This window comes from Pseudorca crassidens, chromosome 3 (genome assembly GCF_039906515.1).
Source record: "Pseudorca crassidens isolate mPseCra1 chromosome 3, mPseCra1.hap1, whole genome shotgun sequence".
In the NCBI taxonomy this organism is placed as follows: Eukaryota; Metazoa; Chordata; class Mammalia; order Artiodactyla; family Delphinidae; genus Pseudorca; species Pseudorca crassidens.
The window spans coordinates 106,795,555-106,818,837 of record NC_090298.1 but is presented as its reverse complement, the minus strand read 5'-3'; the positions used below and the strand labels follow the sequence as shown (position 1 = coordinate 106,818,837).

Here is a 23,283-nt window from a genome sequence, read left to right as displayed (position 1 = left end):
GAGATGCTCTTTCCTCTGGATTAGAATAATTAAAGGTAAAAGGTCTTTGAAAGCAAAAGGAGAAAAAGAACACCTTCCAGAAAAGGCAGTAGGATCCACGGTGCACAGCAGGCTATGACAATGGCAGGTGAGAGCGGGCTGCTGAAAGCAGAGCCTGTGTCAGCAGCAGTGGGATCCGAGGCCTGGCTAGAACACACGTCAAGCAAAAAAGAAGGCAGAGGAGTAGAAAAGCCAGAAACACGGGTGTCTTCAGGCCTGAAGAGCTTAGGGGTCCTCACAAGGTCAAGGGTCTGGGTTGAAATTCAGACTGGAGAAAGGAAAAGGGATACTTCTCTCGGGAAGCATCTACTGTACACATTAACAAACGAGCAACTGTGGAAGGGAGACTGTGTTGAGTCACTCTGGGAGATTGAATTAGACCTTCTTAATTTGATCTTTAATATAGGAGAAACTGTCATCTGTCCAGGAGGAGGGTAGTGGTAGAGAAGGAGGGAGATGGAGAGTGGGTGCAGGTCCTGGAGAAGGAAATATTCAGCGTGAAGGTATCTAGCACTCTATGGGGTACAAAAGAAGCAGAGCATCGGCATTCCTTGGATGAGGTGGAAGCGAGCGAGGCATCACTTTTTTTTCCAGAGTAGAGAGACAAACAGGTATTTATATTCTTTAAATTCTTTTAAAATGTGACACTCCTTTCCTTCAACATGGATCTTTAACAGTGAAGATCCACTTTCATGTTCTACATGGGTGCTCCAGTTTTATTTTCGTATTATAATACATCACACTTTTCTAAGATAAAAGCGATTTCTGAGTGCTATATTATTTATCTTAAAATCTACATTAACATCCACGGGGATATTAAGCAGTGGCCTTTTAGAGTTAATGTAAGGAATGCCAAAGATTACCAGCAACCACCAGAAGCTAGGAAGAGGTGAGGAAAGATACTTTCTTAGACCCTTCAGAGGGAGCATGGCCCTGCAGATACTTTGATTTTGTACTTTTAGCCCCCAAATCTGTGAGGGGATGAATTTCTGTCATTTTAAGCTACCCAGTTTGTGTTATTTTATTACACCAGCCCTAGGAAACTAATTCAACCAAGGTCACAAGTTGGTGGACAGAACTGTTAGTCTAACCTAACTCTAAAATCTATATATTACCTCATTAAAGAAATCAATGATAAAAAATATTATTAAATGTAAAACATACCCTGGTCAGAATGATAAGGTCCATGTAAATAAAACCTGTCCATCTAAATAATTACATTTTTAAATAATTTTTAAACAAAAAATAAAAAATAATCGCCAGATATATTCTATTTTGAAGCTGAATTCAGGGTGATGCATTAAACATCTTCCCCGAAATGTAAATCACTGTCTCGTTATTTCAAAAAGCCATCTGTCAGCCCTTAGTTCTACTATAATACAAAACATTTGAAAAAAACTCATGATTTACCACCTCAAAATCTATAACCCAAATTGTTCACAAAGAAGCAGCAAGAGAAATACATCAAATAGGACTAGGAAATTCACAATAAAACCTGCAAGAAAACTGCGAAAACACAGAAAAATGATAAGGAGTTGAAATATCAGGGTTGGGGAGGCAAACTGGGGCTTGAAATTTTCTGAGTTAATTTTTATTTCTTTAACAAATCCAAATAAAATAACCTGTAAGATTCCAGAGAAAAATCTACTTGTACTGAGCATACACAGCATGCTGCTGTATACAGATTGCTTTGGTGAGAAGGAGAAGTGAAAAATTACAAGGAATGCCAGGGGAAGGACGAGTCATAAATAAATGAAAAAGCAGGACAAGCACATCATCTGCATTTTGTATCTTCTTTTAATTTTTAGCACTAGATTTTGTTTAAATGATTCTCCTGGGCATTCTGAACATATAAGGTTAAGTCTCTGACTTGACCCATTTCATTACCTTAATTTCAAATTTCTCACCTGAAATTGTAAATTCACAGCACAAACTTTATGTGTTCTTAATAATATGTGTGTCTAAATTGGCAAAATAAGTACAAAGAAAGTTACAATATGATTAACTGTGGTCCTAAATCTTTGTTAGAATTGTAGAGTCCAAAAAATCAGAGTACTTACAGAGTGATGACTTTTACAAGAAAAAGGAAGTGAGTGGATTTCCTAGGAATCAGAGGAGATACAATTTAATCTCCTTCATACATTACAATTAAATTGACTTAGCTGAGACATTTAGAATTATCAAATAGAATTTTATCTAACCTAATTATTTCTTCAATAGTGGTAGGAAGTGTGGATGAGGATAGTGAAAATTGAAATAAAAATTTGAAAAGTCTTGTACGGGATAAAGAATCATTATTTACTTATCACTGTCAATCTTTCTTAATCAAATGGAAAGTTTTAGTGTCATTTTGCAAGTAAATTTTAAATATTAAGTCCCACCACAACATAGCATGTGTTTAAATACTTCATGGAAACTTGTTTGTGTTTCATGAAGATTTACTCTTTAGTGAAGTGTCCTACCATTGAAACCCATAGAACTGTAAGCACCTCAAAATGATGCCTGTCCTACTCCATCCTTTCACTGACTGTGCCTGGCACACACACCATAGGTGCTGGATATGGAATGGAGCTCTGTCCATGGGATCCACTGTAGGTGCAGGTCTTATCAGTAAATTACCATAAGAAAATGAGACAGACGACAATTCTACGAGATTTAACAAAGTCTGCACTACAGGAGAAGACTGAATCTCTCTTTTCAAAGCAACAGATTCTTCCAGGAAATATGCATATGCAAGGTACTGTGTTAGGAGGAGTTGCAAGCATAAAAAGAGGTAAATTATGATCTCTGCTTACAATCCTTTAGTACTGTTTGTACAAATTAATTTCTTGTTTCTACATCATTATTATGCCTCTTATTCACATTTCTAAGACTATGAAATCAATGAGTAAAAATGTAATATATTCCTCTAATATGCCATTAGTGTGAATTATGTTATTCATTCTGCATTAAAAACTCTTTTTTTTGGGCTTCCCTGGTGGCACAGTGGTTGAGAGTCCACCTGCCGATGCAGGGGACACGGGTTCGTGCCCCGGTCCGGGAGGATCCCACATGCCGCGGAGTGGCTACGCCCATGAGCCATGGCCACTGAGCCTGCACGTCCGGAGCCTGTGCTCCATAACGGGAGAGGCCACAACAGTGAGAGGCCCGTGTACCGCAAAAAAAAAAAACACCAACTTTTTAAAAAAATTCAGGTATAGTTGATTTACAATGTTGTGTTAGTTTCTGGTGTACAGAGAACTGATTCAGTTATACATACCTATATATCCTTTCTCATTATAGGTTATTATAAGACATTGAATGTAGTTTCCTGTGACCTTGTTGTTTAGCTATTTTATATATAGTAGTGTGTATCTGCTAATCCAAAACTCCTAATATATCCCTCCCCCCTTTCCCCTTTGGTAACCATAAGTTTGTTTTCTATGTCTGTGAGTCTGTTTCTGTTTTGTAAATAAGTCCATTTGTATTATTTTGTTAGATTCCACATATAAGTAATATCATATGATGTTTGTGTTTCTGACTTACAAAAATTATTTTTAAATTATCTTATTCTACATAAAACAAACTAATAGGCATCTCAAATGTATTGCTTGTAGCTCTTAAAACACTGGCAAACATTTAACTTTAAACTTTTATGTGTTAATACAACTAATATGAAATTCATCTGCACAGGGTTAACTTGAGCTTTCCATAATGCAAAGCAATATTCACACAGAAACCAAAGTGAAGTTGTAGGTCTCATCACATGCTCATAATTACCATCCTACTGCTTAACAGCAGCTCAACAGGTTTCTCAAAGAACACATGGGTAAGCTATGGTGTCTAAGAAAACTGATGCTTAAGTAAGCAATGTCCTAAAGCAACGTATATCATGATGTAGATAACAATACTTCTTATCAGGCCAGAAACTAATTTCATCATCACCAATGTGCCAGCTATTTTTACAAATATTAGTTTACTGATAATCATAACCCTAGGAAGTACACTGGGGCATAAGCCTTTCAACTGTGATAACATATTCTTCCCTGAAGCACCTTTATTAACTGCCCTGAATACGAGCACACAAGTTTGTAAATGGGTTTATGGGTTTTCACTTTCAGCTGTCCCCACATCTTTTGGGGAGTAGACAGTGTATTTATTATTGGCAAAATTGTGCAAGAAAATAAAAAGTAGAATACTTCATTTGACATTATTTCCAACACATCTCCTATTGCCAGTAAATAATTATTACTCAGATGTATGTTTCTCCCATTCAGCCTTGCCACTTCTCTGAGGAGGCACAATCCCTCTTTAAATTGTTTTTGCTCCTGTCAGTATTCAAGCACCATTCCCTTACAGCAAGCACATGTTCAACATATACTGTACATAAGAATCCCAGGGTTGGTATCCTCATGATCACTGAAGAAAATAACACATGCTTAGAACACTACCGTTTCCAACTAGTAAACCAGGAAGCCACTTAAACTTCCAATCAAAATCAGTTATTTTCTTTTGTAATGGAGGTAATCCTTGACAGAGCTGAGTCTAAAACGGGAAAAAAAATTGCAAAACAGCCATTCATTCTACTACACATAAAAATTAAAATAGATATGTGAGGCTATCATAATACATGGATACAATACTACAGGTTCACACGAGCCGTGTCTTATCTATCTGAATATGTATTACTTTCTATAGAACTTTCTACAGAATTTAAAGGGTCTTATTTTTCCTCTACCTCTTCCTTTTGGTCTTTGAAAAGAAGATGCCTTTATGGTTGAAAGTCATTTGGAGAATTACAATGGCTTGATTGTTAACTGGAATATTTGCCCTGCACAGTCTGAATGCAACAGATCATAAAAACGAACAGGGCAATGCTGCATGCATTACTGTAAGTTTAGAGAGCTGACATAGGATTGTACTTCTTGTGAACAAAAACACAAAACCCTTCTGAGAATGTGGAGACACAAACTACTACTGAATATAAAGTAAAAAGGTTCTGGATAATATCAATATATATTTTTTAGTTATCCACTTATAATTATAATGATTTAATATGTGATATATTGAGAAAGGAGAGAGTGCAAAATACACACGTGCAAGTAAATCTGAGATTCTGTGGATGTTTAGTCTAAACACTAAAGACTACAAAGTCTAAAATGCTTTGACTTTTGGGGAGTCATGATTCTAACATTTAGCGACATTGATATAAAATAACACAACCAGAAATTCCATTGATATATCTACTGCCAAAATCAGCTATCAAAAGAACAGCAGAGGGACAATTCATGGGCAAAAATAGGCAAGTAAGTAAACAGTTAGTGAATGCCCAGATGTACCTTACAGTTTTTCATTAGGTCATTCAATCACCTATTCATTCATCCAGGCAGTAAATATTTATTGAGCATCTCCTTTACACTAAGTTCTGAGAATTTAGCAGCAAACAAAACAAACTTCCTTCTCTAAGAGCTTACATCTGAGTTCTTGGCCTATTCCTCAGAGCCACACAAATATCTATACGTGAATTGGCAAACAGATCTTTACCATTCCATTGAGTCACTGGGATAGCCACAGCATACAGTGACTGAGGCAAGAGGATTGGTGGGAAAGTGATGAAACAAAGTAAACGAATGGATGGAAGATGACAGAGAGAGAAGGAAAAGGAGCAGGGCAGAGGGAGGGGTGGAACGTGAAGGGAAGAGGAAAGGAAAAGATGGAGATGAGGGAATGGGCAGGAGCAGAAATGAGGACAAAGACAAAGGTATACCCAACAGGTTTTGAGATTTAGCATCAGAAAATCCAGGCTCCAGTTCCCATACTGCCTCTCCTAGAAGTAGGAGCTTAACAAGATTACTTGCCTACTCCCAACCATGCTTCCCTCATCTTTAAAACCAGGCTATGGCTGTGGTGAGGATGACATAAGATAATGTGTCTAAAAACAGCTTGTTATTTACACAGTACTTTAAAAATGGAAGAGATTATTATTTATTATTATCATTATTCTTATTATTGCTAAATATGTCAAAGGATATAATTACAAACACTTTTAAAAGCCATACACAAACATCTCAACATTTTTCTGTTTGTTCCAAGTAAAGAGAAGAGCATATCTAGGTGGATGATAATCTTGGCAGCAGGCACTATTTGCAATATCAGTGTTGAAATATTGGGGGTAAAGAACTAGGTTTAATACAAGACTATTTAATTTTCAGTAAGTGCTGAAATTTTCCAGGGAATGTTGGGATGCCACCTGATACATCTTCTAAATGAAACTATACAGATATAAAGCTTTTTTGCAACTATTTTTGAATCTTCAGAATGAGAAATAGGAATAATAGTTTTATAAACATTTAAATTTTTTCTAGTTATCTGTGCATGAAAAACCTGATGTCTTAATATTGGCAACTTTAATTTTACTATTTTTATATAACTGGAATGCAATTTTTTTCATGGTTATATCAAAAGGGGATTAACAGAGCCAGAAACCATTGGGCTATAGTGTATAATACAGCAGAGTCTTAACATCAGATACCAGGTTTTGAGTCTGCTCTGTACCTACTAAGCTGTGTCATCCTAGACACCCTAGATGAATTTCTTTCCCTTTCAGTTTCCAAAATATAGCTCTGTGCCTGCCTCTCAGAATCACTGGGAGTACCTTTTACACAGTCAGCCTTGAGTAAATGGCAACATTCGTATTTCTGTTAATGACAATTAGAGCAAGAATAACATCTATTTCCCTGGTGGCTTAGTTGATACAGACAGAACTATCAGACACCTGCCATGATTAAAACGTCACCTATCACCATGGACCACCTTGGACAATATCTGGCCTGCCTATAAAACCTGTTTGACACTGTTTTTATATAATTTATGAAAAACAACATTTTGCTAAAACACAGCAAAGTGAAACGTTAAAGGTCCTATCCCAAACAGATAGGCCGACTTACTAGTCTTTCTTACAGCTAACACCAAATTAGAATGTAGCAGCAAAATCCAAATGAGATCCCTTAGTAAAAGCCCCCGATGAATCTATAATGATAACAGCAATTACGTTAATTCACCAAGGATTTACTTTGTACATACTAGGCACTCAGCTAGTCACTTTACAAAAGTTGTCATTTAATCCTCAGAATTACACTGTGAAGGAGATGGTATTATCACCATTTTACAGCTGAGAAAAGCGAGACTCAGGGCAGCTGATAAACTTATCTTCAATCACACAGCTAAGAAGTGGCAGATCATAAGTGAAACCTGGGACTGTCTGGCTTATCTTGATCTAAACCACTTGACTGGTCTTTCCACCTGATACACTCTCCCTGGGGATATAATGATTTCATAATACATCTCCATTAGAAACATCCAGTGAGAATTTAAGACCTCTGAAATGGAAAGTTCTAAAAGCTATATATATAAATTGTTCATGGATGAGACGCAAGATGCCAAGAATACAGTTTTCAGGGTAAGAGCTTCAAATACAAAAAAGTGACCGTGATCTAAGCCGTGCTGTTTTACAAAACAAAACAAAACTAGTAATTAATAAAAATAGAACTGTCCTACCTTTGAAAAACATAAGCAGTTTATGTATTTTGGAGGCATGCTAAAAAGAACTGTTACTAGGATTTAAGGTTGATTTCTCCAGGTACCTACTTACTGAGCAGAGCAATTAAATGTTTTTGGCTTAAAATTCCAACAAAACCTGACTGGTAGTGGTAAAAACAAGGAAACTATGCAATTAGTTATTGGCAAGCAAAGCAAAAACTGGTGCAAGTAAAACTGCAAAATTAATTGGTCCTAATTAGGCAAAAACATGGTCAAGAGAAAAGTTTGAAAACTCTGTTTTGAGAGGTAACCAGCCCTATGCACTTCAAGCCGAGTCCCTCAGGAGACAGGATATGGGACGCTTCTCAGGTTGGCCTCAACATCACGGCCACAGAAATCTTTTCAGAGATATCGTGGCCCTTCTAGTTTGCTCTTCTAAAGGGACTTTATGGCTTTACTAATTTTTTGCACAATTTAAAGTTTAGATTTGCTCCAGAAACTGCAATCTAAATTAGAATGAGCAACTAAAATGTCAGAATATATCCAGAGATGCACTGTGATAGTTTTCCCTGCTGCATTCATATTATCACTGCCCCTGCACTAGAGGTAAATATTGCTTCACCATGTTATCAAAATTCTGCGTGACTCCTTTATCCTACTTATTGCTACAGTTCAGAGAAATTTTATCATACTAGTTAACTTCCTTCCAAGGTGAAGAGGAGCTGAGTATCAATCTTGGAGGATATTACTGTTGAATGGAAAAAAGAAAAAGAACAAAAATACACAATAGAGGCCTTCTGGCTTCTCCACTCCTATAACATAAGATAAAATCAGTGCTTAAGAGTAATAAGGGATAGATTGGGAGTTTGGGATTGACATGTACACACTGCTATATTTAAAATAAAATGCCTTTCTATGAAAAAAATATCATCATAAAATAAAAAGAGTAAGCATTTTAGCTATTTCATCATGTCACAAACTGAGCTGGAAGGACAACTGGAACAAGCAAAAGCGAAAGCCTTGAATAACTAACCTTTCTACTATATACTGCCTAATTCATTTTCATGTGATGTGCAATTATTATATAATAAAGGTTACACGGAAGGTACTGTACTTTAGACACCACTGGTGTAGAAATGTAGATTTTTCCCCCCATACTTCTCTGTGAATCTAAAACTTCTATATGAGATGTCAGTATATATCTATTAACCTAAAATACTTAAACTATTTTCACTGAGGTCCTTGCCATGATCCTCCTCATGCTCCACCTTCCTACCCCCATGCAAGAAGCATAAGCATAAACGACTTAGATTATACCAAAGCATCAGTTTTCATACTGCACTTCCACTTTGTTATGCAACCCATCTTACTAGGTCCTTCATTAGTTAGGCACTCAACCAAAGACTTTTCTTTGTAGTTCACTGTCAGTATATTTATGCAAAGCCTAAATCGAAGGGGAGCGGGAAGAAGGTTAGCACTTACTGAAATAAAGAAAATGATGCACAGGTTGGGGTGGGAGAAGGGAGAGAGAGAAGCTGAGAGTCTGCCAAGAGCCCGCCACTGGCTGTGAGGTGGGAGCCCAACCTTGCCAGGCAAATCCTAGCTTGCAGGCAGTGCAGAATAAGAGCAGACATGAAGACTGGCATTCATGCACTTGCGATTAAACATGTTTTTCTGCAAAGGCAGTCAACCCGGATAATGTTACTATTCGAGGCAGTAGGTGTTCCACAATGAAATCAGGATCACTTTCCTCCTCGTCAAATAATCTTGTCAGATCTGACAAAATTTAGAACTTACCAAACTCTATATCTCTGCGTTCTTGCACTCACTGAAGGTATCAAGAAAGGTAAAATGCGCGCCCCTACCCCTCCCCCCTGCCCCCCCCGCCTTCGCTAAAATAATAAGCAGCAGAGATTTCAGAAGTCTTCAAAAGCTGTGCTAATAATTAGTAATTTACAACAGAGTAAGTGATTGAAGTGGGAGAGGGGGAATTAAACCATTCGCATAGAATTATGAAACTATTTTGTACCCTTAACATGCACACTTCATCACACACCCAGAATATTAGTTGTGAATTGGTTCTAACAAAAAAATGAGGGGGTAGGGGTAGGAGGCAGGGTTGCCATTCTGCACAAGCCGACCACACCCCATACTCTACCTGCACCCACCACGAGGGCCCTGGGCTCACAGCTGCGGATGCAATGCAGGAGGGAGACGTAGCGAATGTTGGAGTTGAGGAAGGCCACCACGCAGCCCAGCTTGGCCAGGCCGAACCACACGTGAATGAAATCGGGCTCATTGCTCATCAGCAGAGCCACGGTATCGCCCCTTTTCAGCGTGGAATGGTTCAGGAAGACATGGGCCACTCTACTACTCCTCTTGTCCACATCCTGATAGGTGTAGATGTCTCCCTCATAGATGATGAAAGGTTTCTGAGGCTGCTTCCTGACATGCATCAGGAATTTATCCAGGACAGTGACCAGCTCCCCTTTCAGTCTGTACATCTCCAACCGAAGTCCACAGTGTACCACCTTCAGCAAGTACCAGAAGTCGTCCCAGAAGTAAGGGTACAGGAGTTTCTGCATGAAGCTCAGGAAGACCATTCCAGCCCCTAGTCCTGTTAGCCATGACAAGAGCATGGGGGCCATAGGGCCAGAAGGCAGCTCTGATCCCGGCCCTGCCATTGTCCTCTTCTAGGTGCACCTCTCCTCGGAGACACCTGGTCCGCAACGTGCAAGGCTAGCACCTGCAGCTCGTCCCAACCTTTCCGGGAAGAAGGGAATCTTGAGAAACAGAATCAGAAGTTTGCACAGAAGTCGCCCCAAGGAGTGCCGGGGATCAGGCGTGGGACACCTGGTGGATGAGCAGACAGCCCATGAGATAAGCTCAGGGCCTCGGGATCTATGAATCAAGCACAGCCCCCTCGCCTCCGAACCCCGACGGCCGCCCACGCCCTGCGGCTTTCTCAGGCGCCTGCCAGCCCTCCCCGGGCTGGTTGGATCAGTCCCCGGTGCCTTCTAAGCCCCTGAGCAAACCCCACCACAGTCAGGGGCAGATGCCCTCCTCGTCGAGGTAGTCTTTCCGGTGCCTGCAACTTGGAGGCTGAATTCGAGCTGAGAGAAGCTGGGGTGGCGACTGCTTAGAAACGCACCGGCTTCCCGGCTTGATCAACCACAAACCGCGCAGGGTGACGCGGCCACACCTCCGTCCCGGGTGTCCCAGGTCTCGTGGGATCCGGGCCCCGCAGCGCCGCCCCGCGCCGCAGCCGCAGCCCAGCGCCCGGGAGCTCCCCTCGGGCACGTTTGGTCCCCGCGGGGCTCCCAGGTGACCGCCGCGCCCGCTGGAAGACTTGCCTTCTACGCCGGCCGCGGCTCCGCTCCGAGAGTTCTGAAGCCGGTGTAGCTCTCCTCCGAGCCACGGCGGAGCTGTTGCCCGCCTCCCGCCCGCCTCCAGGCTCCCAGCCAACCCCTGCTCAGACCGCGGCCGCTTGAGCGACTCTGGCCCCCTCGCCGGCTCCTCCCTTGGCGCACGTCATGTCCAGCCCCCCGGCGAGTGTGCTGCGATCGGACTCCCAGGAGGGAAAGTCGCATGGCATGGGGTCGAGGGGAACCAGGCTGCTGGAACAGGGTCGGGGAGTTCATTCATTCAATAAATAGTCAATAAAGGAAACTAGGCTAGAGAGGCGAGGGGAAGAATTAAAGAAAAAACCCCAAAACTGCCGTAGGGGTCAGGGGGGAGGCAGGGAACAGGGAGACAGGCAACAACAAAAAAGATATTTATGAATTGGACAGATCAAGGAATATTTGAACTCTTTGTTCATGAAACATCACAAAGTTGGTTTGCCGTTCTACAAAAAGTATTTGTGAAAACTTGTATCAGTAGGTTGGTATTGACATTTATACTAGAATTCTATCCTTAGAGTGCCTTCATAGTGCTTTTTTTTTTTTCCCGGTACGAGGGCCTCTCACTGCTGTGGCCTCTCCCGTTGCGGAGCACAGGCTCTGGACGCGCCGGCTCAGCGGCCATGGCTCACGGGCCCAGCCGCTCCGCGGCTTGTGGGATCTTCCCGGACCGGGGCACGAACCCGTGTCCCCTGCATCAGCAGGCGGACTCGCAACCACTGCGCCACCAGGGAAGCCCTGATAGTGCTTTTTATAAAATTTTCCAGTACTGATTGATGTGGGAGCTTAAGTCCATACCCACAACCATATATTTTTTAAAAGCATAAAATAATTTTTTTCCATTGAAATAATTTAAAAAATGAACAGAACTTCAAACTAAGGATTCCAAAAGGGGGGAGGGCAAAGAGGAGCCGAAACAGGTAATTGCAAATAACAATAAATTTTAGACAATGGTGAAATTTTACTGAAGATAAACTGAGGGGTGTTTAATTACACATTTTTTTCTTTCACATACCACCATCCCAGCTCTCTGCTTTTAAGAAGTGTATAAATGGTTAATTGCACATATTGAAATGATTAAGCATTGCCTCACTTTGTCAGCTTTTCCTCCTTCAGTCTTATGTTCTGCAACTGGGTTCTAGCTAACCTCAGATTTCCTCATAAAGAAAAAACTGATAACTCCAAGGCAGACTGGTTTAATAATCTGAAAATGATTACTTTGAAGTCACAGTGAAGAGCCCAAAAGAAAGACAAGCCCTTAAAACCCTTTTGTGTAGATCAAGAAAATGCTTTCTAAATTTATTTGGAAACTCTGGACTTTTCAATTCAGAAACACCTTTCCATTTAAAGAAAAGTATTAGTACCCAGTAGTTTACAACTGAGAAGTTAGTTTACAGCTTGAAAAGCATCTTTGACATTCTGTGCTTTTCTCTCCTAGATCTAGTCTGAATCAGTCACCTCCAAGAAAACAATATTTGAAGCAGAGAATATAATATGGAGCAGTTGGTCTCAGACTTTTGAATTCCAATACAAGTAAAATCTGTCCACCTCTACTGGAAAATGAGTAACAAACATAGGTTTGCCATCTTTTTAATGTGTAAAATTAAAAACATTAAGCACATTAAAACAATTACCATCTACTGTCACCACTATTTCATAAAGGGAAGAATTTATTTCAGCATTAAAGAAGGAAGGGAATACCATTAAAATAAAAGACAGTCTTTGAGAATAAATAAAATTAACTTCATGAAAAACTCATGTGTTACACTGATTTTTCATATCACGGACCTCCTAACATCATCCCAGGTCATGGAACAAAATTTTTAGCAACTATTGACATAAGTGAGCTGAGAAAATATTTGGCACCATAAATGTGAGACAGTTTGATTTATTAGGAGAACTAAAAACATATGTTGCCAAAATTTATATTGGCTAAGGCCAATTCCATGCCTGAAATCTCACCACAAAGAAGGAATCAATGATCATCTTGGGACAGCTAGAAGTATTGTGTGTATTCCTACATTAGCCCCATGTAAAAGAAAAATCTTGCTTTATTTTCAGTCCAAATATGCTCTACTCTACCCCTTTCCCATTTCCGATTTGACTTTCCTCTCTAACCCACTCCCACCCCACTCTTGACCCTCAGTTACATTGGGGATGAATTGTTTAGCGAGTAGATCAAAGTAAAACTGAAACAAAGCATCATATGATGAGCCATGACTTATGCCCATAGGATTTTAGCACTGTAAGTTGAAAATTTTTACTTTGTGAAGATCAGTTACTTGTGTCCATATGTTTTCTGATGAAATCCTACCGCAGTCACATTTTGGATTATGGGAGGTTTGGGGAAGAAGGTAGAGGTTTAGAAAGGCCCCAGATGATGCTACATTGGCACCAAAATACCATAACAGGTGTTTGCACTGGGCCAAGAAGCACTGAGTTCCTACACTGCAGCTGGCACTTGGGGAAACGGTTGGGGTGGAGTGGAGTATATGAGGAAGAGAGATGGTGAAATGAGAGTGAGAAATGCTGACTGTAAGTAAGACTCACCCACTTTAAAATTCTGTCCAAGAACAGGGTTTTGTTCAGGTTTTAATTACTGTTTTACTCTCTGATCTGAGTTCGGTTTTTAATGGGAAGCTTACTCATCCTACAATCTGTTTGTTTGTATTAATGAACAATTATTGCCCACGATAGTATTCCTCACAAGGACTCATGAAGCGAACTCAACATTAAAGATGAAGCTTCCTGTTAGAGAGTTGGGTGGTATTAACATTACCATATGTCTTAGATACACCAAACACTTCCTGAAATAGAAAATTTTTATAGCACCAAATAAGTGATTCAGTAATAATGGTCTGGGGAACAATTCCCAAACAAATTAAATATATAATTATCATTTTTGCCACAGAATACAAACTATGCCTAGAAAGTCATGCCAGTCAGAATTCTGCCAAGACATTTTACACTCATATTTTATTCATGGCTTTTAAAAACAGTTTGCATACATCTGGATACTTCTGTTTATGATAACTTCCCCTTCCTCAGTGCTGGTGACATGTACTATTTGGAAAAGATGTTTATATAAAGTTTTATCACTGACTCTGAGTCCTCAGCGTAAGCCTCATTTCTATTTTATAAGCCACCTATGTGGAGGCAGGTCATCTGATCATTAATGAGATAAATCGAAGAAAGTCTTTGGCAGCTTTTATTAGGAATTAACAATGTACTGAATATTGCAGTGAGTTGTTCCATGGGCCCCTATTTTTGCATATCTGATAAGGTCTAAGATTTAGTCTAGAAGGTATGGGCAGGGAGAGTGGGACTTCTGAGATTCAGAGTGTATATCTTATTTCTTGACACATCCTGCAAATTTATAACACTTAAAATTAAAAATTTCCACCAAAGCCTTAATTATAATAATCATTTCTCCCTGGACAGGTAGGTGGTCCAGAGTTGGCATGACTCTGCAGACTTCAACCTGTGCCTTCCACTTAGAAAAGCAAGGCAGCTGCTGCAGCTCTTGCCTGTACCCAGTCATCGACCAAGAGAGGATGGGACCAGGCAACACCTCAGTTGGTGTTTCTTTGTTTAGGTTTCATTTTTTAGCTTTTTATTAAGTGAAAAGTTTCAAACATACATAAAGATAGAAATAATACAAATATTGCTTCCAAACCAAACTCGGGTCCACTTGCCCAAATGCAGCAAAGCCAATCTACTGACACCTGGTTGAGGTGAGAGAAATTTCAGTATTTATTGCAGGACGCCAAGCAAGGAGAACATGCTCAAAAGACCCAAACTCCCTGATGACTTTCAGGGAAGGGTTTTTAATGTCGACCTTAGGGGTAAGGGTTGTAGGGTACCTGATCAGCTCATGGACTTTCTTTGATGGGCTGGTGGTGAGGTAACAGGGTGATGTTTTGCAAATCTCAATTATCAGCCTTCTGATTCCGATCAGTCTGGCGTCTACTGCCCGTGGTGAGTGTGTAGTCCCCATCCTCTACCTGGGTGAGGGTCTTAGGTTCTACAGAACAACTCAAAGATATGTATCAGATTATTATACATATCCCTTCAGGAGGAACTAGGACTCTTTCATTGCTGAACTATTTTTCAAGCTATCATACTTTTCTTGCTTAACTGCTTTTCCTGTGTTTCTGCATTCCCCCACTTCTCTAATTAGTAACTGCTTGAGTCTGCTCTTTGGAACTTGGGGAAGGCCTAGAAGACCAAAGCCTTTTTCTACAAATATAGAGGGGACATGGAGGGGCTTTTGTACCCAGGAAGGCCCTGCAGGGTTCTACTTAGTTTCAATCCTCCCTTTTCTTTGCTACTCCTCAATCCTGAGAGGAACAAGGGCAGGGCAAGAAAGAAAATAAAGTTTTGTTTTGTTTTGTTTGTGGTACGCGGGCCTCTCACTGTTGTGGCCTCTCCCGTTGCGGAGCACAGGCTCCGGACGCACAGGCTCAGCGGCCATGGCTCACGGGCCCAGCCGCTCCTCGGCATGTGGGATCTTCCCGGACCGGGGCATGAACCCGTGTCCCCTGCATCAGCAGGCGGACTCTCAACCACTGCATCACCAGGGGAGCCCGAAAATAAAGTTTTTGATTGAAAGGTTCATCACAGACTTGGCAAGGCAACTTGGTTTTAGGGGACTTGGTTTCACAATATCCTCCCCAATATACTCATCATCTAGGTTTCATGATTGTTAACATTCTGCCCAATTTTTTCAACTATTTTTTTCCTGAAGTATTTAAATTACAGACAACACAGAGTATTTCTACCCTAAATACCTCTGGGTACCTCTGAAAAAAGGATGTTTCCCTACCTACTCGCTATACAATAATTACATCAGATAAAATTAACAATAATTCTTTAGTACTATCTAATACTTAGTCCATAGTTGATTCCTTCCAAAATGTTTTTTAGAGTTGGTTGGTCTAAACCAGAATCAACTCAAGCTCTTTCTCTTTTAATCTGAATAGACCTTATCACAACCACTGTATCTTTTCCCAAGACATTTTCTAGTTAAAGGCCAGTGGTCTTGCAGAGTGTCCCAACTTCTGCACTGGTCTGATGCTTCCCCATGTCTCCTTTAACATGTTCCTTTGTCCCCTGTATTCCAAATAAACTGGGAATTAGACCTAAGGGCTTGATGAGGCTCAGGTTAAACATTCTGGGGGAGACTATAGGTGATTCTATGTACTTTAGGTTGTAGTACATCAAGATAAACATAATACCTAGTTGTCCTGAAATAGCACATCACTATTGATGATGAAATGTAGCTTACCGTATACACTGATCGGCACCTTGCTTCCTCCACCTAATGTGTCCCTGTGATTACAGTCTGTCATTATGCAGAAATCCTCATTTTTTGTGTGTGTGGTTGCATATACTCCATTGTGTGCTATTATCACAACCTACTCAACTCACTCTCTGCTGATGGGTTTGTTTTCAGTCTTTTGCCATTACAAATATTGTTACAGTTAATGAGCATGTGCACATAGTATATACTTTTGCCAGTGTAACTTTGGGATAGCTTCCTAGAAATGAGATTGCTGAGTGAAAGAGTAAACATATCTGTGATTTTTCTAGATATTGCCAATTTACCCTCCATATCAGCTGTATCATTGGCATGTTCACCATCAGTGTATGAAATTATCTGGGAAGTACAAAAGCAGTTACTAATGGCTTTCATTAAATTGGAAATATCAGGGAATACATATGATATTTACACAAATACGTACTAGTTCATGTTATATATTGTAAAGGTTTTTGTTCTGTCTTGTAACGCTATTATGGAAGTGTTTCATGCCTATCAAATGTAAACTTTTCTTTTACTTTACATGATACTATTTAATTCAAAATTCATATGTTTTATGATTTTGATGATACTGAATTTCCAGCCTATATCATACAGTAAATTAGAAAAACATATTTAAAACAAAAGCTAAATTAAATTAACAGACCTTTTCAGAGTTGAGAAATATGGCAGCAATGTGGCCTCTAAATCCAGGCCACACTCCAAAGAGATACTGTTCTCCAAATTATTATAAGAATGTGTGTTCTTATTTGCTACAGGAGGTACATACAAATTTTGCCTTGTTTAATAGTTGATATCCATGAACTGCATAATATAATACCAAATGAAAACCTAAAGATTACAGACAAGGAATTTCTGATGCATGCCAACAGGAAAAACCTGTCGACTTTTTAAATCAGCTTTTGAACCCTTAGAAAGATTACAAAAGGCCTAATATGGACCTTTCTCAATGTGGAAATTTCATGAATAGAATACAGATTTGATTATGTATTTTACTGTTAATGAAAGATACCCAATAACAGATGTAGAAAGCCTGCTACTCCATCACAGCTGTGAGTTTCCAACAGACAGTCAATGCCAGTTTCTGTGGCTCAGGTTCAACAAAATGAGAACCAGAATAAACACAGTGACTGACACCCTTGTTTAAAGATCAGAATACAAGAGACACGAGTTCTGGCAATGACACGCTGACAGAACCTCTGGCTAGAGGATTTACCCAGGGGAGGGCAGAAGCATGGTTAGCTCTCGCTGCTGCCATCTGACCACATAATTTGTCAAAGCTTAGGCACAGGAGTGCCTCATGCAACTCAGGACCATCTTTGACAAGGCTCTACAGGGAATGTTAATTAAGTCATTTCTCACCAGGGAAGCTTATGAATGGCGCTCTCCCTGCGCCCTGGCATAATACTGGTAGATCACCAGTGAAATTAAGCATACAATCTGGGCTTCAGGGTCACCTGGTGATACCCACCTGACCCTGTCATCTAGACCAGGTGAACTAAATAGTTTTCTTACCTGCTCTTCAACGCCAAGTACACTGGAATTTGGTCTCAGCAGTCTTACATGTAAGTCTTTACACTCATATTAGCAAAGGTTGCCCAATTCAGCCCCCTGATATGAAAAATCCTCAGATTGTCACACTCAGGTCTTTATGTCCTCTGGCTTCCAAGATCACATGATAAAACTAAAGAATTCTAATTCATATTCTTCTCTTGGTGGGCCCTTTTCAAAAATTCCATGTACTTATACAGCTCTAAGTGGTACCCCCTCCTATGCCAATAACAAATGCAGAGAAAATTGTAAACTGAGGGGTACCTCAGTGCTGTATCACCTAGTGGGACAAAGTTAGCATAGTCTAATTCTCTCCAGGCATTTACTAAGTACATATTCTTCATCGTAATATTTTTTTATCCTTTTCAATGTCATTGAGGCTATTCTAATAGCAGGCCAAGATTTAGAGAAGCTGCATGGCAAATAAAAGGGCTCAAAGTAGGTAAATCAGAAATAGATAACCATAGCCAATAAGGCATACATTCTCCAGGTCCATACACATCAAGGAGTCTTGGTAGGCATAAGCAATAGCTCTCACATCTCCATAACCATCCTACCTGGACCTTCCATTAAATAAAGAAGAGTTTCCTTGGGTGATGTTTAGAGACCAAGCTAATACCCCAGGAAAACTTCTGCCTTCTTTTCCTTTCTCCCAAGACTGAACCCTGGCCTGCACCATTCCCTCCCATCACTACCCCACAGAGTCCTAACTGGTTGCACCTCTCCTTCACCAGCCTCAATATTAAGACTAAAGGATTAGGATATATGATGTGATAATCCTGTATTCACATAACCACAATGGTCAATTGTAGTATCAGGTGGAATGGGAGGGATGTAGGCCCACCTCAAGCATATAAGAAACTTGAGTAGTTCCTTGGCTTCATTTAATCAGCAGAACACCAAGGGGACCAGCCTGCCCTCCTTTAACAGAGAGCACCTACTGGAAGACTGATGAGTGATTCTGCCTCATATCTGAGGGGCCCTCAGCCCACATGTGACAGAAATGTCACTGCTGGCACTCACTGCTGGGCCTCTCCCCTAGAAGTCCTCAGGCTCTAACATCAGCAGGTTGGTAGGTGGGTCTTTCAACTCCTGCAACTGGCCATCCCCCACTGACTCTTACATTTGATGGATCCTTAAACTACCACTGTGCTAAAGGTCAATTTGATGAGTGACACATTCACCAATATTTAATTTACTAAAAGATGATTTGCTGAGCTATTGAGAAGTTCTTTAATGTTTCAGCTTTTTGTTTTTGTTTTGTTTTGTTTTGCCTTTTGCGTCTCCCTGTATTGCTACCAATACCTCAAGCTTGCCCTTGTACCTTCCAGAGGCTGTCAGACAAATACTAGAATGTGTGTAAGACAATTAATCCAGCAGTATTGCTGCCAGAGGCAGGGAAGGGGCAGACCCAATTGTGGGAGCAGGGCAACATTAAGCTGCAAATAGAATTTAAAGGTCAATCTATCCTTTTAATATAAAACAGGAGCATTAGCACAGGGTCAAGTGGAGCAGGGGAAGGTGCAGGAGGAGGCAGGGACCTCATTTAGCAAAATGGAAACTTTTCAAAGAGTCCAACATTTTTCTTCCCAGGCTCAACGCTTGGTATATTTCCTCACACTAGATTAGGAGAAGAGTGGAGTAAATATAGGGATTACTGGAGCTTCATTATGGAGCCAGAATGAGGAAGGGATTAGGAAATATGAATGAGGATTTTTTTCTTAAAGCAACTTAATTATTTAAAAATGCATTTGAGGGTTAAAAGACTGGTTCAACAGATTTTAGAAGATAGAATAAAAGGACTAGAAAATACAAATTATTTTCTTGCTAGGGTTTATTTAAACCACCGGTCGAAGGCTAACCCACCCATTTACTATCCTACTTGCTTCAGCAGCTCCTCTTCTGCTTTAAGCAAAGCCAGTAGATTGTTTTCTGATGTGCTTTAATGAACTGTTTGACACCTGCTCAGACTTGGTTGCAAAAGATTTTGGAAAAATAAGTAAAAGCATGCTTATTCACTAGACTAAAAATAGAGGTTCATCAACATGCATATACAGAAGTATCTACAACTGAGGCATTCACAAGTAATATATGGGTTCTTTTTGTTTCTTCTAACTTCATGACAAGGTAAATAATTCAGAATTAGCTTATGTGTGTATACATATATATGTGTGTGCATGTATGTATATTCTTTCACTGTCTAATATCAATAATAAATATTATTATTATTCAAATTTAAATGCTCTTTAGGTGACTCAGAGAGTTTCTTGAGAATATCTTATTTTTCAAACAACTTTACTGAAGTATAATATATAATAATTAGAAACAGTACAAACTCAAAGTGTAAAATTTAATGTCTTGACATATGTATATGCCTAAGAAATCATCACCACAGTCAAGATAATGAACACATCATCAACCCTCAAAGTGTCCTCCTTTGAATCCCTCCTTCCTGCCACTCCCCACCACACCTGCCCTACCCCTGTCCCCAAGCAAATCCTGACAGTTCCTTCTATCATTATATATTAATTTGCATTTTCTAGAATTCCATGTAAATGAATCATATAATGTGCACTTTTGTTTGGTCTGTTTTCTTTCACTCAGCATAATTATTTTTAGATTAACTTATTTTGCTACAAGTAGAAATGGCTTGGGATTGACATATATACACTAATATGTATAAAATAGATAACTAATGAGAACCTGGTGTATAGCACAGGGAACTCCACTTCGCTGTACAGTAGAAACTAACACAACATTGTAAAAGAACTATACCCCAATTAAAAACAAAAAGAAGTGGTTTATTTCTTTATATTGATAAGTAGTACTACATTGAATGGATATACTACAACTTGTTTATCCATACACCTTTTAATGAAATTTTAGTGTTTTCCCAGTGTTTGGTCATTATAAGTAAAGCTGCTATGAACATTATTGTACAAATATTTGCCTGGACATATTCTTTCAATTTTCTTGAATAAATAGCTGGGGGTAGAATAGCTGAGTCATAGGGTAAGGATCTATCTAACTTTCAAAGAAACTCCCAAAACGTTTTCCAAAGTGCTAGGACAACTTTTCATTCTCATTAACAGTGAATGAGAGTTTCAGTTGCTCTACAGCCTGATCAACACTTAGTAAGCTAAAACATTTTCATTTTAGACATTCTAATATCTGTGTAGAAATATCTCACTGTGGTTTTGACTTTATATCCCTAATGAGTAATAATGAGCTACTTTTCAAGTGCTAATTTGCCTTCATACAGCTTAAATGTCTATCCAAATCATTTGCCTATTTTGCATGGATTTTTTTTGTTTTCTTATAGAGTTTTGAGAGCTCTTTTTATATATATTCTGGACAAAAGGTCCTTATCAATATGTGCTTTGCAAATATTTTCTCCTGGGCTTCAGTTTGTCTGCTTTTCCCCCTCAGATTTCTTAAGAATGTCTTTCAAAGTACTTTATTCTGTTTAAGTCTTATTTACCATTTTTTTCTTTTATGGTTCATGCCTTTTACACCCCATTTAAAAGTCTTTTGCCTGAGGTTTCACAAAAAAAGTTTCCTCCTATACTTTCTACTTGACAAATACGAATTTTAGGTTTTATATTTATGATCCATTTGAGTTAATAATTTATACAGTGCAGGGTATGGATTTAACTTCATTTTTTGGGTATACTGATATCTATTCCAGCACCATTTGTTAAAAAGACTTCTTTCTACACTGAATTTCTTTTGCAACTTTGTTGAAAATCAGTTGTCTATATATGAATGGTTCTATTTTTGTAATCTCTATTATGTTCCATTGATCTATTTGTGTACCGGTACAGAATTTTTTCAGTATCTTCATTACTCTAGCTATAATCTTAAAATACATCATTAATCCTCAAACATTAATTTTCGTTTTCAAAGTTGCTTTGGCTTTTCTATATCATTTGCATTTCCATTTGAAATTTAGAATAAGTCTGTCAGTTTCTACAAATAAAGACTGTGAGATTTTTATTCAAATGCACTGGATCTATAGAATAATTTGGAGAGAATAGACATCTTAACAATACTGATCTTTGAATCCAGTAACACAATATATCTCTCCATTTATTCAGTCTTCTTTAACATCTGTCAACATTATGTTGGTAGTTTTTGTTGCACAGTTACAGCTCAGCTTTTGTCAGATTTATATAAGCATTTGATAATCTTGATATTACTATATACAGTATTTATAAAATTTTTCAATATCTGACTTTTCTTTGCTGGTATAAAGAAATACCATCAATTTGCATATGTTAATCTAATACCCTGGAACTGTTGCTAAACTCATTTATTAGTTACAATAACTTTTTTGCACATTCCACTGGGTTTTCCGTACAGATAATCATGTCATCAATGAATAAACATAGATTTACTTCTTCTTTTCCAGTTTGGATGCCTTTATTATTTCTTTGGTTTTACTTTGCTGTGCTACCAAGAATTTGAAGTACAATATTTGATAGAAGTGGTGAGAGGACAACTCTGTCTCATTTCTGATATTAGGAAGATAACATTTAAGTCTTTCACCATTAAGTGTGATGTTAACTGTAGATTTTTGATTGCTACCTTTCACCAAGTTGAGGAAATTCTCATCTACATCTAGTTCAGCGCAAGCTTTTATCCAGAGGGATGTTAGATTTTGTCAAGTGGGAGGAGAACCAAGATGGTGGAGTAGAAGGACGTGCTCTCACTCCCTCTTGCAAGAACACCAGAATCACAACTAACTGCTGAACAATCATCAACAGGAAGACACTGGAACTCACCAAAAAAGATACCCAACGTCCAAAGACAAGGGAGAAGTCACAATGAGGTGGTAGGAGGGGTGCAATCACAATAAAATCAAATCTCATACAGCGGGGTGGGTGACTCACAAACTGGAGAACACTTACACCACAGAAGTCCACCCACTGGAGTAAAGATTCTGAGCCCCACGTCAGGCTTCCCAACTTGGGGGCATGGCAATGGGAGGAGGAACTCCTAGAGAATCAGACTTTGAAGCCTAGTGGGATTTGATTGCACAACTTCGACAGGATTGGGGGGAAAAGAGACTCCACTCTTGGAGGACACACACAAAGTAACGTGTGCATCGGGACCCAGGGGAAGGAGCAGTGACCCCAGGGGAAACTGAAACAGACCTACCTGCTAGTGTTGGAGGGTCTCCTGCAGAGGTGGGGGTGGCTGTGGCTCACCATGGGGACAAGGACACTGGCAGCAGAAGTTCTTGGAAGTACTCCTTGGCATGAGCCCTCCCAGAGTCTGTCATTAGCTCCACCAAAGAGCCCAGGTAGGCTCCAGTGTTGGGTTGTCTCAGGCCAAACAACCAACAGGGAGGGAACCCAGCCCCACACATCAGCAGACAAGCAGATTAAAGTTTTACTGAGCTCTGCCCACCAGAGCAACAGTCAGCTCTACCCACTACCAGTCCCTCCTATC

General features: G+C 39.6%; 1 protein-coding gene across 5 annotated transcripts in view; it reads right to left on the bottom strand.

The window, feature by feature from the left end:
• SLC27A6 (solute carrier family 27 member 6) overlaps positions 1-10,990 on the bottom strand; it is a 64,222-nt gene extending 53,232 nt beyond the window's left edge. For 2 of the 5 annotated variants that reach the window (XM_067731632.1, XM_067731635.1), the window contains exon 1: positions 9,716-10,986. In XM_067731632.1, coding sequence (XP_067587733.1) covers positions 9,716-10,241 — 526 coding nt within the window. In that variant the 5' untranslated portion in view covers positions 10,242-10,986. Of the gene's footprint in view, positions 1-9,715 lie in introns of all 5 variants that reach the window. The other 3 variants (XM_067731636.1, XM_067731633.1, XM_067731634.1) reach the window with 3 other exon arrangements.
• Positions 10,991-23,283: the final 12,293 nt, after the last annotated feature.